This window comes from Schistocerca serialis, chromosome 4, assembly GCF_023864345.2.
Source record: "Schistocerca serialis cubense isolate TAMUIC-IGC-003099 chromosome 4, iqSchSeri2.2, whole genome shotgun sequence".
Taxonomy (NCBI): Eukaryota; Metazoa; Arthropoda; class Insecta; order Orthoptera; family Acrididae; genus Schistocerca; species Schistocerca serialis.
Window position 1 is genome coordinate 658560948 of NC_064641.1, and position 18498 is coordinate 658579445.

Consider the following 18498-nt stretch of genomic DNA (forward strand, 5'->3'; position numbering starts at 1 on the left):
ACACAACAACAACATAAACAACTTGATTGCCTAACATCATTGCTAATAACTCTGAAATGGCCTACCTTGCAACACCCTTACAAGCTTTATGGACTGTTTCTGACCATCCTGGACACAGTTATTTCATGTACAAAATATTATGTATACATAAGTCACGTCAATGCACAGCGAAAATGGAACTATAGAATAATTGACAATGCCAAGAACTATCTAGTATTATTTCCTCATAACACCTTGGTTGGGGTTAAGCCACTCCTGCACTGAGCCTCGTATAGATCATCCTCTTCAGTTCCAGCTCAATAATTTATGAGCAGATCAGGCAGGCCCACCTTAATATCTGTTTCCAACACAGTAACTTTGGAGGTGAGAATGAATCTCATTCACATTGAATAGTAATGGCTGGTAAAAGTCTGTATTGTAAGACTGTTCTTTCAATGTGTGTATAAGGAAAATGTATTAAAAAAATAAAATTCAACTGTTGTGATTTTCCATAGTATTGATTCATTGGAAGTTACGTGTTTGATCATTAAAATGCCTCCTATCTTTCAAGACATAGTACGAAGGAGCGCATATCTGAAGGGCTCTGCCTCTAGTACTGAAGCTCTGAAAAGAATGCAGAGAGTATTGATTTGAAATACCACAATCTACATAATGAGAGCTGTTTCACACAACTGAAGACCTTTGTATGACACAGTTACGCTAAATATTTAAATTTCTGCTCAATGAGGCAGGAATTTTTTTACCAGCTGAACTGTCTCCAAAATGGCTGTGTGTAGCACATTGGCAACGTGGAGTCTGCCCATAGTGTAACAATCTAAATTTTATACAAAAAAAATGTTCATACATTTGAATAATAGTATTGTACGTGCAACCCTAATGGTAGGTTATTAGAATTACTTTTGTTATAGTTTTCAATTATATCTATGAAGAATAAAAATTTAAAACACACTTTCTTTTAAAGTAAACAAGTTTTATATACACATATATGCAACAAAATACAAATACGACTCATGTGAGGCACCAAACTATGAATAACTTCATTCCTCTAATTCCTCTTTGTGGGACTTGGCAGCAATGCGCTTCTGTCGTTGCAGCAGTCTCCTCTCTCGTTCATACTCTTTCATGCGAAGAACATAGCTAAAAGGCAAAACAATGAATACTGTAATACTCATAACATGCAATAAATAATTTTTTTCTATGAAAGTTATTTCAGCAGCTGCATTAACACTAATAAATCTTTATAAAGGAAGAATTAATGGAACTGCGCAATTTGCAGTCAAAACTAAATTATACAGGTTAGAAACAAGTCATTGTCACAATAACTTCCCAAATTTATAAGCTTCTGACTTATAGAAAAAAAAGAGCATCTCATTCTTTCAGCCACATTAAGCATCATGCCAGGAATGCGACAAATATATCGGGCTCCATGCAATGTGAATTTTACACTCTTATCCACTTACATTATTGAAATACTGTGCTGTATCTGACTTAGCTGTATAAAATCTCTTCATTCATCGCAGATTTAAAAGATAATGTTTTAAGAAAGAACCTACTATCTAAGGTAATAATGAAACCACCATTGTGGTTGAATGATAAGAAATTGTCTACAGAATATAGCACTTTTACGCTGATTATAACAACAATATTTATGATTTAGCACTGAACAGTATGGTTTTCAGTAACCACATTGCCAGATGAATTGTAAATAAAGTGTTATATACAAATACACAAATCATTTCTTGAAAACTGCTTGTCCCTGGGAATTACTCCAAAGGCCTAACATTGAAATATGAGATAATTGTGGTTGAAACTATTAGTCATTAAAACAGCACTAAGCTGTACATAAAATCAGCACCCTGAACACTTCCCTTATCATAAAAAATCTCCAATACATATCTTCAACATTTTGGCAACCAAGCCCAAGTGTAATTCTGGCCACAACACTGCCTTCAAATGACTGCACTCTAGTATAGCTCAGGCTGAAATGTTTCATGGTGCACAAGCCACTTTTGCCTCTTTTCTGTATTTCTGTTGCAAGTATGTCACATCTGTTTAGTAAGAAATTTTGGAAACTAGATGAAGGACTGGGTTGGAATGAGAAATATCAGAGCAGGAACAATCTGAAGAAATTAGTGGACTCTTCCAGAAAGGCACAACACTGGCTGAAGAATCGTTCCTATGACTATCGGCAACAGACAGAGAGAACTACCGCTTCCTGTTAAATTTCTACTACTGAGATGAAACAGCATCCAACACAGGACAGCAAAACTTTTTCAAAGAAGACGCAACAATCTACTGGCAAAGCATGCAGGAAAAAAACATGCTGGTATTGCTCTGATAGTGATACACTTCTCTGCCTGCCAGAATATTTCAGGCATTTACATACAAAAGCCAATTATTTGTGAAATTGCTCAAAAGTTCACCTCATATTTACTTTCTTTCAAGGATAGTTATTTTCTAGCATTGAAATCTCAAACAAGACATTCCAGTAACATTTCAAATAATGACATAAATGGTTGGTTTTCTGGGCACAAAATTTTTAGAAGCATTACAGGAAGATGATCATTTATGAAAAAGATTTCTGTGTGTCTGGATGATGATTGCCTATTTTTTGTTTAATCAGTTATTCTCAACATTAAAGTGTCAATCCTAACAGTTTTGCCATAGTTCTAGCTTATTTTATGACCCCTGTTTAGTTGTCACCTAATAGGGCACAGTTGTATTTCAATTTACAAATGTTGTATTATCAGAACATACAATATTTTCAATAACATTGCAGCCTTCTATAATATGTACAATGGCAATATTACAAAGTGGTGCACTGCCTGAACAGTTACTGGAAGGAGGAACACCATACATGAACATTACCTTTTACTAACTGTAACTTCTTTCATCTCCCTTTCGGCTGTTCCATATTCCATGTGCACATGACCTTCCACCTCTATGCCAGTTTCCAGTCCACAAGACAATGGCATGTTGATCAGTTCTATCCCATGTAGGCCTTACTGGCTGCCATCAATGTGCTCATTTTCCTGGATTATGACACACACTTGTACCTACCAGAAAAGAATTGGGATAATATGGGAAGCAACAGTCAAACTCTTTCAGTGATGGTCAGGTGATGATATGCTAACTACATGTCCAGCATCCACAGGTTCAGCTACAAATGAACACGACTTCCTCTACAAATCAGATGCTAATGTTATTATATTGTTACTTCCACAACATTCAATTTTGATGTTATTTATCCCGTATCAAATTCTTACTTGGGTAGGCAAATGGTAGACCCAGTCATAGTGGAAACAACTTTGTTACATGTAGGGTTGCCATCTTTACAACAACGAAACAAGGGACATTCCACCAAAATATGGAACATGCTCGGAAATGCGAAAGAACTGTCAACAATACTGACATGTCAGAATTAGCTGCTTTCAAGAGTGCAAAGTCATTTTTCACCACATTATAGATTTCTTTACAATACATATTATTATTAATGCTAATTAGAAGCTCGTTCTTCATAAGAGAAGTTGAACATCTGTTTCTTGTATTTGCCCATTTATTCGCCATGGAGAAAATACATGTTTAACAAATGCATTGCAACCTGTAACACTCAAAATGAAGAACATTAATTTCTTGAATTGTTTTAGGTTAGCTGCACCATGTTCCTTCATAATAACATGGTCATTTTTCCACTAAATATCATGTAGATCATCTTACAGATGCAAACTCTTCATATTATTCCATACCAAGGTCATTTGTCAGATGAAGCTGCCCCCCCCCCCCCCTCCCTCCCTCCCTCCCTCCAGGTTCTTAACTTGTGGGCCTTTGGCAACATTATTTTCAGAAAAATCATAAGCATGTGAGAGGTACTGAACAGCTTCAGCATAGAACGGCAAGAAACTTTTTTCAATTTTATTTCTGCAAGACTAAGAAATGTTTCAAATTATTTCTAACTGAAAATCCAAAAAAATTATCTGCTCTTCTGTGTTCTAATTTTAGCTTTAATAACGACATGCGCTTATAGGCTTGTACAATAGAGACAATATCTCTTTCAAAGATACTGACATTCTACACAAATTTTTGTAACACTGAAGAACAAAACACACACACACACACACACACACACACACACACACACACACACACACACACACACACACACTTCGTACCGTTTTCAGGATCAAAATACTTCTGCAACACTGCAGGGCAATACTCCCCAAGTGACTCGCAATGACTTAATAACAGGCCATTTATGAAGCAGTCAATCTGCTGCAACATCCAAAGAAAGTCAGTGAGCTGGTACAGGCCTTAATCTCTCTCCATTCAATACCCGCCCTTCCAACTTTTCTCTTAGCACATACAGAGAAATGGTCATACACTTTCATGACAAGAGATTCCACATCAACATCCAGGCAGTAATTGTCATATATCATTGTATTGTGCTCAATTTCTGCACACAACTGGATGAAAATTTTTTCCATTTGTAGATTCAAGTAACTTAAAGACATTTATGAGAACCATTAGTTACATTACTACTATCAGCAAAATACAAAGGTATCTTGTACATGCTTAAACTGCTCTGATTAATTATATTATTGACATCTTCATGAAAAGAATTAGCAGATCCATTTGCACTGTTGTAAAAGTCTAGCAATTTGTTTTCCATCCCATTTTCTACTGGGAAACATCTTAAACACAATGGAAGCATTTACAATTACCTTTGTTAATGGAATACTTGCAATCAAAAAGTACAGGTCTTCATAACTGAGTACTTTCACTATGGATATCTCCAATACATCTGGGGGCTAGCACATTCATACTCTGGCTTTCTGCGTTGGTTCTGCCACATGAAACTTCACTTTGCAATTTTTGAATAATCAAATATATCAGCCATTAACGTATTGTTACAATCTGTGCTTTAAAAACTCTGATTATATTGGACTATGTGGAACACAAGGACTAATTGGGCAGAAGAAATAAAATTACTTTCAGGGGATTTAGTTTGTGGAGGCACGTTAAGTTTGTGTCCTCCACTCCTAGCATGCTGTTTCAAGTCTGATTTACCTCCATGAGAGGCAGATGTAATTCTGTTGCTTACCAAGCATATTGCTTTGAACTTACTGCCATGCACAGACTTTACCTAATACGTCTCCTAAGATATCTCATAACAAGTCATTTGTTTGCACTTTTTCATTTTTGGCAAAACTGAAGCCAACTACATTTTCGTCAAAATCACACATTTTAAACAATATCAACAGCTGTTTGATCTCAAACACTGTAAGTGAGGCAATTTTCTTTTGTTCCATGAATTTAGATATTCGACTATAGTGGTTACTATAGTATTAAAGAGAATGCTGTGATTTGCTGGCTGACAGTACCACAAACTGAAATGTTATCTTTTATACAAATTTTGAGTTCATCTAATTTTACAGGACAAAACAAACAAAAATGAGATAAACTTGTGTCTTAAAATAGGGGACATACCAGAAAAAAATGAGATAGGTGGCAACTCTAGTCACATGACTAGGCACGGTCACATTGCAAATAAACTAATGTCTTGCTTCCTGTTAACAAATTAATTTCATTGGTAATGAGAAGCAGTACAATCCTGAAGGAAAACTTAACAGTGTGCAAACAAAATGTGAAAGCTGAGCCAATGGTGTGCAAATGATGGCAGGAGGGACATACTGCTGAGTCTGTCATTGGCTGCAACTCAATTTAGAGTATGCTAAACTTCTTCCTGCACAGAATGAGCATTTCAACCCAACTTATGAATGTATTTCTGATGAATGTTTGGAGGTGGACGGGTTGTAATTGATGGAGCTTTCTTGCCTGTCACTTGGCCTCTTGATGTCTGTGGCAGTCTTCTTCAAACAAGTTGACAGACAGCACATTCTTCCCACATTTGTATTTTTATAAAAGTCATCTTCATGGTGTATTTTAGCTGGTCTTTCAGGCACTTAAGAGGTGCTCCATGAGGTCTACTGCCACAGATGGATTCCCAATAAAGGATTTGGCACGGAAGCCTTGTATCATTCATGTGATGAATTTCGCCCAACCATCTCATCAGCAATGATGGTTCCCCAATGCTGTTTAGATACACTTTCTCGAGAACCACAGTGTTGGTCACATGGTCTTCCCACTTAATATTCCAGATGTGTGTAATTTTTTTGCTGGTGGAAGCACTGAAGTGTTTGGATATCATGGCCATAATGACCATGTTTTACAGCCATACGGGATCCGAATTTGGTATGCAGTTTTAGCTGTTTGTTCTGAATACTGTGCATTAACCATCTGAATTCTGCATTGGCAGCCCAAATTCACTTAGCAACACCCTGTTCGCAAGTACACCATTTAGACAGGAAGCTTCCAAGATATGAAAAATTGTCAACTTGCTCCAGTGCTGTGGGCAAGATAGAGATACTGAACTCAGGGAGAGTTAATCCGGGGGCAGGTTATGTATCTTCATTGTGTGGGTAGAACTCCCAAAGAAAAAGCACCATGAGGTACAAAATAAACATGATGCTGACCAGATGCATAAACATGTTATCACACAAAAGCTGCTGCTGTATAATGAACAAGACAAGGAAATACCAACTTTGGGAAAACTTCACAGATTATGTTTACTCAGAAGTGGACAATCAAAGCTGGGGGGGGGGGGGGGGGGGGTCACGGAAGGGGACAAGAATCGGCTGAATGGTAATTGGTTCAAGGTGGCTCATCCTAAAGCCATTCATCCTGCTAGGCTTTCGTGTAAGAGATTGTGGATGAGATGAATTTACTTACCATTTGTGAAATGAACACTGCTCATCTCAAACATCTATGATGTACAATCTGCAGACTGACGCAACAAATGGAAATTTGTATCCAGGCCAGGATTTGAACCCATGTGTCCTGTTCACAAGGCGGATGCGCTAACCAGTATGCCACCTGGGCACGGTGATTTAACGCAACTACACGGACTTACCCTAGCATGCCTCTCTCCTCAATCCAAATTTCCATTCACACCTCGCCTCACTTGAAAAATCTCTAATCGCATAGTTTCAACTTATTAAGCACCTAAGCCTGGGTTTCAGGCAGGATTCCCCCCATTTCATTCAATGCTGAAATGCTATTCCAATGTAGTTAGAAAGCCTATGCAATTCTGGTTGAATTCAGGGGAATACCAAGTGGACTGAAGCATGAAGGAAAATTTGGATTGAGGAGAGAGGCATGCAAGGGTGATCTGCACACTTGTGCAAAGCCACTGCATCAGGGTGGTGTAGTGATTAGCACATCCGTCTAGTGAGCAGGGGACCCGGGTTTGAATCCAGCCTTAGTACAAATTTTGTTTGTTGCTTCATTCTGCATACATACATAATTTCTTATTCGTGTACAATGAACACTATATACACGCTTTGCTAAAGTAGCATTTAATTTTCAATAAATTTAATGTGGAACGAAGTCAGCAGTCTTTCGTCTATAATTTTAGTCATATATACTGATGCATTTCTTGCTGGAAAAATAAATAAATAAAAGAAAATCATCACACAACTAACACTGGCCAAAGATCTCAAGCATGCCTTTTGACACCACATACACTCTGCTAGCACTGACAGTTTAATGGATTACATAGATTTGATGTTGTCCACTTTCCGAGGATCCTCTCCTTTATGAAAGTGCCAAAGTGTTAACTACTTTAGCACGAGATATCTGGCATCTTACACTACATCACCATTCAATTCATTCTCTGAATGCCATCCCAGCAAGCATATTCCTCTTACAGGCAGAATTGTCCTGTCTATCAAATTTGTTTTTAAAAGATTCCAAAATCAATGTATTTTTTATACAAGAACACAACCACAGTTTCAAGAAAGATGTAGGACATCACTATTTTTGCAAAATTACGAGATATCAGAATTAACCCTTTCACATACTTTGGACACATTTGGCCTATTTATAAATCTCCTCAATAATTGGATTGTAATGACAGTAGATGCGCTGCAGGTGCTCTACTTAAAGAAGAGATAATTGTTTTCTTTAATTTCATAGTTTTTTCTGGGCAAAACTTACTATAACTGCCACCAATTGTTGTATACTGTTGGTGATACCTGCTTCAAATGTATATACGAGGGTTGGAACTTAAATACCGGTAACTATTTATTCACAACTGATACAAAAGAGTTACATGTTTGCACCTGTTACTGTCCTTCAAAGTAGTCACCAGCGTTGTGTAGAACCCGTTGCCAGCAATGTGGAAGGCATAGTATACTGCTAGCAGAACCTGTTCTGATGATGGTGTGAATGGAGCGGTCTAATGCCTGTCGAATCTATGGAACAGTTCTGAAGCGAATGCCACGAAGTGGTTCTTTCATCTTCGGAATCAAATCAAAATCACAAGGACTGTTTGTTTTTGGAACATGACCTGTGACCAGCTTTGCGAAAGAAGTGGCAACACTTTGCATGACAATGCGCGTGCGCATATAGCGCAAACTGTGGCTGCTCTGTTCAGTCGATGGGACTGGGAAGTACTGTACCATCTACCATGCTCCCCGGACGTTAAGTCCTTGTGACTTTGATTTGATTCCGAAGATGAAGAAACCACTTTGTGGCATTCGCTTCAGAACTGTTCCAGAGATTCGACAAGCGGTAGACCGCTCCATTCACACCATCATCAGAACAAGCTCTGCTAATGGTATACAACGCCTTCCACATTGCTGGCAACAGGTTCTACACAACGCTGGTGACAACTTTGAAGGATAGTAACAGGTACAAACATGTAACCCTGTTGTATCAGTTGTGAATAAATAGTTGCCACTATTTAAGTTCCAACCCTTGTACATATTCATTCACTTATTATGTGTGTTTTATGATCTCTGCCTTGCCTTCAAGGCTTGAAACAATATGCGGGTAAGATGCTCTTTTCCTTTGGACCATATGTTTGGAAAATAACTGCACTTAATAAGTGAAAAATTTTATTTTCTTTCCATGGGCAATAGTCCCAATGTACCACAATATAACTTGTGATATGAAGTCATTAATATTACGTGTAGTGGAAAGGTATCTTAATTTCAGTTGTAAATGTATTATTTTTCTTTGTATTTCAGTGAAAAACTTGTACAATTTCAAATCATCTTTTAGATAATGTGATCCATGTGTTGAGCAGAGTTTGAAGATTTGCAGTGGTGATGACGAAGATATTACTAGATGAAGGGGATAAAAATTTTCTAAGAAAGATGGAAAATGGAAGTGAACATGTTATGCTGAAAAAGACATTTCAGTGACAATGTGAATGATGAATTTGGGAAAGTGCTTTTGTTTAATATCAGTGAGAACTGTGGGATACCAAACCAATTTGGCCTTTTTCTTCAATAATGGGCCTAAAAGCCATGTTGCAAGATATGCTAATTCCTCAATGTATTCAATAAGCAGAACAAACTGGCAATGCTTTCAGCACAAATCAAGATGAAATGAAGGCATTTTTAGGCATGAACCTAATAATGAGGTACCTTATATTTTACATACAGTTAGAACCCACTGCCAACTGAGCCTGATTTAGATGTTCCTTATCTAACTCAGATTATGACAACACTGATATGAAGACATTCAAAAGAACTTACATTTTTCCAACAATGAAGAGCAATCAATAAAGGATGATCCTTCATACAAAGTAAAAGCTGTAATTGATCATTTGAAAAAACCTTTCAGGAATTTCTTAGAGCAACTAGGGCTCAATCTGTTGATTAGCATGTGTTCTGGTTCAAAGGGCATATTATATGATAGTATATCAAACAGGGTTTCAAAATGTGGCAGAGGTGTCATCCAGACACAGGTCATCTATTTGATTTAAAAACTGGCAGAAAGAACTCATGTCCTGAAGTAGGTCTCGGTGAGTCAGTAGTTCTACAACTGGCAAAAATCTATATCCAGACCAGGATGTGGAATTTACATAGATAATTTTTTAATTCTCCTGTTCTGCAGCATTACCTTCCTTTATAAGATATTAGATAATGAGGAACAGTACACACCAACTGCAAAAACATCCTTATGTCCTTCCCTCCGACAAAGAAATAAAAATCAGTGATGCACACAGTCTTATTAGCAACACACTGACAATCCTCAACTGGATGGATACCAAACCAATTTATCTACTGACTAATTTTATTACCCCCACACCAAATACAACTGTGAAGGGGTGTGAGTTTGGTTCTGAGAAGATCAGTGTTCAGTGTCCCTTTGTGGTGAAGTACAACAAGTTGATGGGAGGGGTGTACCTCATGGATCAGAAGAAAGTGACTCATGAGATTGACAGGAAGGCAAAAATTAAGTATTACCTGAGATTTTTCTTTGACCTTCTTGACATTGGTGTGAACAATACATATACAATATATACAACATTGACAGCAGAAGCAGGACAAACCAACATCATCATCTCTAGAGTTCAGATGATATATTCCAAGAGGTCTAATCAGCAACTACTCAAGTCAATAAAGGAATTTATCATTAGCCATAAAGACCTAAAGAAGATTAGAAATGTGTTGTAATTCAAAGAGTTTAGAGTACTGAACGATAAAATCGAAGGTGAGAATATGTGTTCATTGTGCTTCAAAGCTTATTAAAAAGCACGCTTAGAATATCTGTGGCAGTGTGGTGTTAATATATGCGTTAATTAAAGCAGAAACTGTTTTGTGGAATTTCACATCAAACAGGCAACAGATACATAGCCTTTGTACTTTTTTGAGGAATAATATGTCTTGTTTTCCATAACTGTCCTTTAAGGTACACAGTGACAAACATGTCCCAGATTTTTTCTGGAAGTACAGACAAAAATATTTGAAATAATAACATTTTGTTTATAAACCTTCCAATTAACATGGGGGTGGATGACTAAGTATTTAGCCCTTTGATTTTCTTATGTACCTGAAAGGGTTATGTGGCCATTGGTTTATTTAGCTCAAACATTGATTCATGCATATTATACTGTGAATTAATGCTGACAACATGAATATTATTGGCTCTGAGCACTATGCGACTCAACTTCTGAGGTCATCAGTCGCCTAGAACTTAGAACTAATTAAACCTAATTAACCTAAGGACATCACACACATCCATGCCCGAGGCAAGATTCGAACCTGCGACCGTAGCGGTCACACGGTTCCAGACTGAAGCGCCTTTAACCGCACGGCCACACCGGCCGGCAACAACATGAATAGACCCTAATAACTATGATCAAACTAAAATGCTGGTCAGAGTTCAATTATTGTGCTATCTGAGGCAGCCAAACTGAAATACTGGTCAATGTTTAATTGTTGTGCCATGTGGGGCACTGACATAAAGGCATGTGACATGTAAGATTACATGAGCATAGCATGTACTTATATTAAACTTTAGCTTGTAATGGTGTATTCGTATTCTACCTATGCCACCTTAAATTATCTACACTTTTCAAAAGTTTTGTCATATTTCTGTAGTTATAATTTTCTTTGATTTATGGAAACTAATATGGATGTCTTCCCTAGAAGGACCTCAAGCCTAGATAAAAAAGCAACTGGAATGTGTTTGTCAGTCACTATATAATCCACATGTGTGCATAGCAATCAAGAGCCTACAGAGTTTTTGAATGTGTGAGTTTGTGTATAAAGTTGAATTAAAAATATCTATGTAATTATATCAGCTGTCAATTTTTGACACAACAGTTTAATTGGATAGATACAAAATCTAATCACCAAGTGGCGGCAGAACACACACATAAAAGAAGGTTGAAATTAGGCAAGCTTATGGAGCCATGGCTCCTCCATCAGGCAGTAGGGTTGAAGTGGGAAGAAGAGGGTGAAGGAAATTGACTGAAGAGGTCTAGGAAAAGGGGTAGATTTTGGGGAACTGCAGGTCAGGGGAGACTTACTGCACTGGATGAGAAAGAATGAATTTCCTTCTAATCCAGTGCAGTAAGTCTCCCGACTTGCAGTTCTGGGTGACTTTCCTGAAATCTACCCCTTTTCCTAGATGTCTCCAGTCCTTTTCCTCCACCCCTTTTCCTTCCACTTCAACCCTTCTACCTGGCTTCAAAAGCTTGCCTACTTAGAACCTTCGTTTATGTGTGTGTTCTGCCACTGCTTGGTGAGTAGACTTTTTATCTATCCAATTTAATTATTACATTAGCTGTGTACTATGATAATGGCTAAAGTAGGCTATTATTCATTGCCTTGTTGAAACAGCACCCAAAGAGGAACAGGAATCAAGACAAAAATTAGTGCAGGCATATATATGAGTATGAGAAAGCACGCCAGGAATCAGTTTTCACTGGCAGCATGGTAACCTTCTTTCCAATTTATATGGGAACTAAATTTCAAAAGTAGCCAATACAAAGTGTGGGAAAATCTCACACTTCAGCACTCCTTACCCAGCCAAATATTAAAACATGATGAGAAGCGAAACACTGTAACAGTTATGCCTACACATCCAACTAAGTTCAAAAGGAGTTGTTGAAACAGTGTACTCTCTAGTATTACCTGATGTTTACTTTTTTCCATATTTTTCGTTATAAGACTGCTACTGCCAGTTCCAAACAGTTGCAGTGCTTATGTGACATAACTGATGAGTATTTTGGAAAATGTTAAGTATATTTTATATCAGCTAAGTGTAGATGTTACTTAAATTGTGCCACGCAAATGGTCAAAGACTGAAATAATTTTAAACAGAAATCACTGAATCAACTAACTGGCCAACTATTACTGTTCCATTGTAGAAAACAAGCAGGCATTGTGGCAACTTCATGAAAGAAAAATGACAATGTTAGTTCAAATAACAGACGAAGAAGGCAAGGTGACACCATCTCCATATGTAGAGCAGATGGTAGCGCCACTGGTTGAAGTGTAACAGCTGTACAATAGTCTCTCTGTTGCCTTCATGCAGTTGTTTGGAATACAGCTCTATCAATGTAAAATCATTGGCATTACAAGAAACAAAACCTGGCTGTTCCCATAGCAGTGAAAAATGCTGTTTCATCCACAGAGGTGCCAAAGAATCTAATTTGTATAATGACAACAACAAAATAATAAAAGCACATACGGAGAGAACTATATCTTGAATTGCCCATGGAGAAATGGAACCGATGTCATGTGAAATTAATGCAACCTAACTGAATTTCCCAACAGTACTTTGAGAGGAATTTACCAGAACACACACAAACACCAGTCGGATGCCCAAGAAAGAGATGGTAGGAACAAATTAAAGAAGACTTTGAAAGGAAACTAAAGACATGGGATGTTGTGAGGAATGATTTCAGCTAAAACAGAAATAGATGCCCACAAGAGTGCACAACTTTTACTGAGCTGTGAAACTGTCACAGTTTCTGCTTGTTCAGTGATCTGGCACTGGGCGAGTAAAATCCTGTCGACTGCCACCAAAGAAACAAATACGTTATAGTCACAAGTAACATCCTGACTGCACAGATCTCTTCTGTGCTTAACAGGTTACACGATGAAACTGAGGCTGGCTATTACAGTAACAAAGCACTAACAGTATTCATTTGTTTTAAATTACTGTAAACACACTGGAATGAAACCTTAACAATTCTCTAATGACTATCCTAATTGGAAGGTGAATGACAAACACTTGCCTTTTTGATGGCAGGAGAATCCTTTTATAAATTTAACAGTGAGGAGCACATTATTTGTTTCAATGGCATGACTGTAACAGTATTTTAAGTATCACCTATTGCTAATATGACAACTTAGGCATTCACAAATGGGAAAAGTAGATCAAAAATTTTTGCTTTTTACATGAAGTGTTAAAAGAAAACATGTTGACTAGAGGCACTGCCGTTAATATTGATATAAATTATTTGCGGCAAAGGTAAGAAACTTAAGAACGGTAAATATGTTCTGGACTTGTTAAATACTTACTCCTCAAACTCACAGGTCATGTACGCATGCTTTTCATGTGCACATTTGTAAGCCCATGGCCAAACATCTGCTCTGCAAGCCTGGTACTTGATTAATAGATGAGCACAGTAATCACGATTTTCTGGTGGAATCTTGGCCGATATCATCTCTTCTTCAGTGGCGAGCATCACTAAAACAATATTGAGGAACAACATTAAATATGACAATGTTGGGTCTATCAAACAGAGTGCTACTGGTTGTTGGCTTTGACTTGTGGCAATAATGATGCGTGTGATGTCACATGCACACAACGAGATATGAAAAGACACTGACAACATTATTCTTTTATAAATTTTTTTTCCAAATGTGAAGCATAGTTCAAGATAGTTTTGTTGCATGTTGGCAAAGTCAATGAATGGTAGGCTATGTCATAATTTTTGTTACAGTGCATATTCTACATGTACTGTACTTTGGAAAGCGGTTAATTATTACCAATTTCATGACAAGGGCCAAAACTAACTAGTGCTACCCGTAGATTCAATATTTCCGTAACACCTGCTTTAGTTAAATAGTAGCTTCCATATAACTCACTGTATTTCATTAAGCTGTCTCTTCACATAGGGTCTCTAAAGAAAATTACAATATGTGACTAAAAGTTTCCTACAGGTCTTGATTAGCCAAAGGTCTTGCACCCCAACATAAAAACTGGTATTTTAACTGTTCAGTACTTGAAACACTTTAGAGGGAACTTAACCACATCCACTTAAATCAGTGTAAATTAACTAAATAAACTATATACCATTGTAATGGTAACCACTATGTTTTGCATTTGCCTTTTAACTTAATTTGTGCCTGCTGAGCACTCGTAATACACGGTTTCTACACAGTTAACTAAGGAGAAACCCACAACCACTAGAAGTGGCACTTAGTATCACTCTAGAAATTTGATTGTGTTACATAAGAGCAGTGCCTCTTTCTTAGCAAAGGAGAGTCATTAGAAGTTATTGAAGACTAATTATTTCTAACACCAAGGGCACTCACACCTATGAGGTATGGGGGCCACCCAGCTCATGGGGAAAAGAAAAGAAAAAAAAAGTGTAAACAAGTGTTTTTGTTTCAACAAATCTATCTAAAAGTCTACATTACATAGGTTTTTAACATTTTATGACTTAACAAGTCACCATTCATCTTCCAAAATATTAAAAATAAAACATACACCCAGGCCTGGCCCCCTCCCACACAATCTAACGGATGGGTGCACTTGTCTAATACTAAATTTGTTAATGTCATAGTTAAAACTGCGAAAGGTCAGTGACAAATTTCAACCAGGAGCAAAAGTTTCATATGACTCAAGTAGAGTATTACAATGCTTATAATGTGAAATCTCACACAGGACTCTGTTTGTTACAATTAGAACTTCTGAAAATAGCGCTTATTGCTACACTTTTAGGGTGAAAACCTTGACTACCTTTGCCTTCGTGTTTTGGAGTAACATTGAAATAAGTAATTGTTTTACGGTCAACATATTTGGCTTAAAACCATATATAATTTTATACCAAAATTAGAGAGCCCGTACCTCCCTTTGCACAGCCACAAACAGGAGTACCTGGATTTCCCACTACATACGACTAAACTGCAACTTAATATACCCATCGCAGAATGAGATTAGACAGCTACACAATTAACTAGCGTTCAATGCCAAACGAAAATAATCTCCATTTATTTTTTATTCTATTTGAAACAACCCATCATCAGTTGTCACCACTGTTGTTAAAATTACTACAATTCAATGGGAGCTTGGGCGATACGTTATTACCTCTCTGTTTTCTCCCATTAGGGAAACCAAGCAACGGATCAAATGAAGGCTCTTTCATTGGCTGAGGAGTACCCTGAGGATCTGACACATACAAAGCCCACGCATTTCCCATGGTGTCAACACTAATATTATTACAATCCTTAATTTCACTACGGGTATCACACTCCTCTCGGAGGATTTAACCTCTCACCGAGTGCACACACGAAGATACACTTTGGTCAGTGGTGCCATGCAATTCGAGACAACAATGTTCCATATCGAATCCAACAAGAAGATCGAGGTTTGCTTTGTTCATCGGCAGACAGTTTACAGTGCATCAGTGTCTTCAAAATATATTTGCAATAATTACAGGCCTCACAAAATACGAATGTTCGATTCACAATTACTGGAATGGAAACCCAAAAGATTCCACAATGCATTTGAAATGGCAACATTCAACGAGACCGTCAACGGAATTGAGAGCGACGGAGCGAAATTGGACGTTAAAATCGCTTGAGTAAAAAGTTCTGACTTCGACGTATGAGTTTGCATGTGTATATATGTGTGTGTGTGTGTGTGTGTGTGCGTCTGAAAGTTAGCCCCCACGCTGCCTTTTTCCTCGTGCGCTATCGGAGACGCACGGGAATAAAAGGGCATGCACAAAATTTATGGGAAGAAAGCACGTACGCATGGACACCCTCATGTCCACACGTTTCTCAATGGTGCAATAAGTCTGCTATGGATCCCCTCTTGGGAGCTGCTTCTGCATTTATTCCAAAGAAAAGAAGATATAAACAGAAAACGCAAAAGCGACTGTAGGCAAGGAAGTATTTAAATAACAGAGATACGAGAGATACAAGTGACGGCCACATTTTGTTTCCAAATTTCAGAAGGAAGTCACAGTGAGATTTTAGATTGTCTGTTTGAGAAGCCGCAGCGATAAGGCTGTAAATAACATTTCGTTAGACGGCAACTGGTAACTTATATACCAGTTCTATACCTGAGTGTTGCTTTGTGTTCACCTTCCCTGCTGTTCTGCAACAGGAAAGCTATAGTGCGAGCAGCTCTTTGGTACTTCTTCAGTCGGCTGAGCCACATGAGGAACAGGCGTGGCAGCACATCACTGTGTTTTCAGCGGCGTCGTTAGAGTGGTATGCTGCAAATAGATAGTTTTCGATCCACCGGAATTGCTGGACACTGATTTTGTCAACTGAGTATGGATGAGAATGCTATGTTTAGGGTTGCAACCGACTGAGTTCTGTTCAGTGCAATGCAGTGACTTTTTTTTTTTTTTTTTTTTTTTTTTTTTTTTTTTTTTTTTTTTTTTGCCTGTTGGTGAAAGTGTTTTGGTGATGGAATTGTGGGCCATTGGTATGGGTATCTGGTGCCTTGTTAGCCATCCCTGTTGGACCTAAATTGATTATATGTTTACTTGACTGTGCCTTGCACAGAACCTAAACTGAACTTAAGATTACACGATACCACAAGAGCGATGTTTAAACGTCAGTCAGTTCCTTTAAAAGGCCCAGTGTCAGTTAATTGTTGTAAATATCTACATGAACTGTGTCGGTTTGGAGCATTTACCAGTAATTAATTCAATCATACCATGCAAGGGTACACAACATTAACTTATGTAATATCTTCAAATGAGGTGTCATGAACTTGGCGCCAAGTTTATTTCGACCAAGACTAGTTGCATACAACTGTTAGTTGGCTGGCCATTTCATTATTTAGGTTGACTGCTCTGTTGGCAATTAACGAAGATTGATCTGTCATGTGCATTCTGATAGATTTTTTCTCCCTTTTTGTGCTTTCACGTGTCTGTCTTAAGGGCCACAGCAGCTGTGTTTTGCTTCCTTGTAACATGGCCGCCATCACAGACACTTTTGTATAAGTCACTCCCGTGCTTGTGGTTTTCTGCTCTGTATCTTGAAACAGCTCTTGTGACAATGTGTTCTTACGTGACATTGTAGCTATGTAATCTGCTATGGTACACTGTCCACCAGTTGTTCATGAACAATGTATTGTTTTGCAGATATACCTCTCCCTCTGTCTGGCCTTTCCACCCACGGAGGCAGTGATGGTGCCTTGTTGTGCTTTTTGAGTGTTTGGCCACATGTTAGGAGTGGTCGGTTGTTCAGTAGCTTATTTATTGTAATACCCTATTGTATAAATGGCTGATTGGCAAGGATTAAACTGTTTGTTTGAATAAATACCCAACATTTGTTGTGATTAATTATTGCTGTTTAAAATGAAGGTTTCTTGGTCTTACTATTATCGCCATTTGTGCATAACATTTTATCATTTTGGAATTAAAACTGGTTGATAATACAGGATTTATTGAACATTAGCAGTTTTATATTTTATTATCTACTGCTTGAAATGAGATTTTCTTGTCTTAGTATATTAAACTCCATTTGAACATGTAATCTTTACTATTCTCAGAGTCAGTTACTGTAACTGAAGTTGATTTCATATTTTCTATCATTTAAATTTACAGTCTGAGTAACAGTTCATGATGATTATCATTAAAGGCATTTTGAGTGCAAGGTTTTTGCAGTCTGATTTACTGGCTTGGTAAAAGTTCTAAGCTTGTGTGAATGTGCAACTCTCTGATTGTAGTCTTTGTCATCATTCTGAGAGAGCAGGAGTGGTGCATGCAATTATGGAATGTTTATATTACAACTCAGTAATCAGTTGGAATTTAATTGCTTGTAGACGCTTTTCCAGTTGCAGTGCGACTACTGCCTGAAGCAGCTGAAGAAGTACTTTGCGAAACCTGCCATACTCTGACGAGAACTAAGCCTATGAAGTCGAACATTATCAACAGAGAGAGGACTG

The 18498-nt window shown here is 37.7% G+C and overlaps 1 protein-coding gene across 1 annotated transcript; it reads right to left on the reverse strand.

The window, feature by feature from the left end:
• Positions 1 to 949: 949 nt before the first annotated feature.
• LOC126475520 (NADH dehydrogenase [ubiquinone] 1 beta subcomplex subunit 7) lies at positions 950 to 15896 on the reverse strand. The gene is made up of 3 exons (XM_050103450.1): positions 15679 to 15896; positions 13884 to 14052; positions 950 to 1137 (listed from the first exon to the last, which is right to left on the reverse strand). Exons 1-3 carry the CDS (start codon positions 15788 to 15790, stop codon positions 1038 to 1040), a joined length of 381 nt encoding a protein of 126 aa, XP_049959407.1. The 5' UTR covers positions 15791 to 15896; the 3' UTR covers positions 950 to 1037.
• Between the last annotated feature and the right edge of the window lie 2602 nt (positions 15897 to 18498).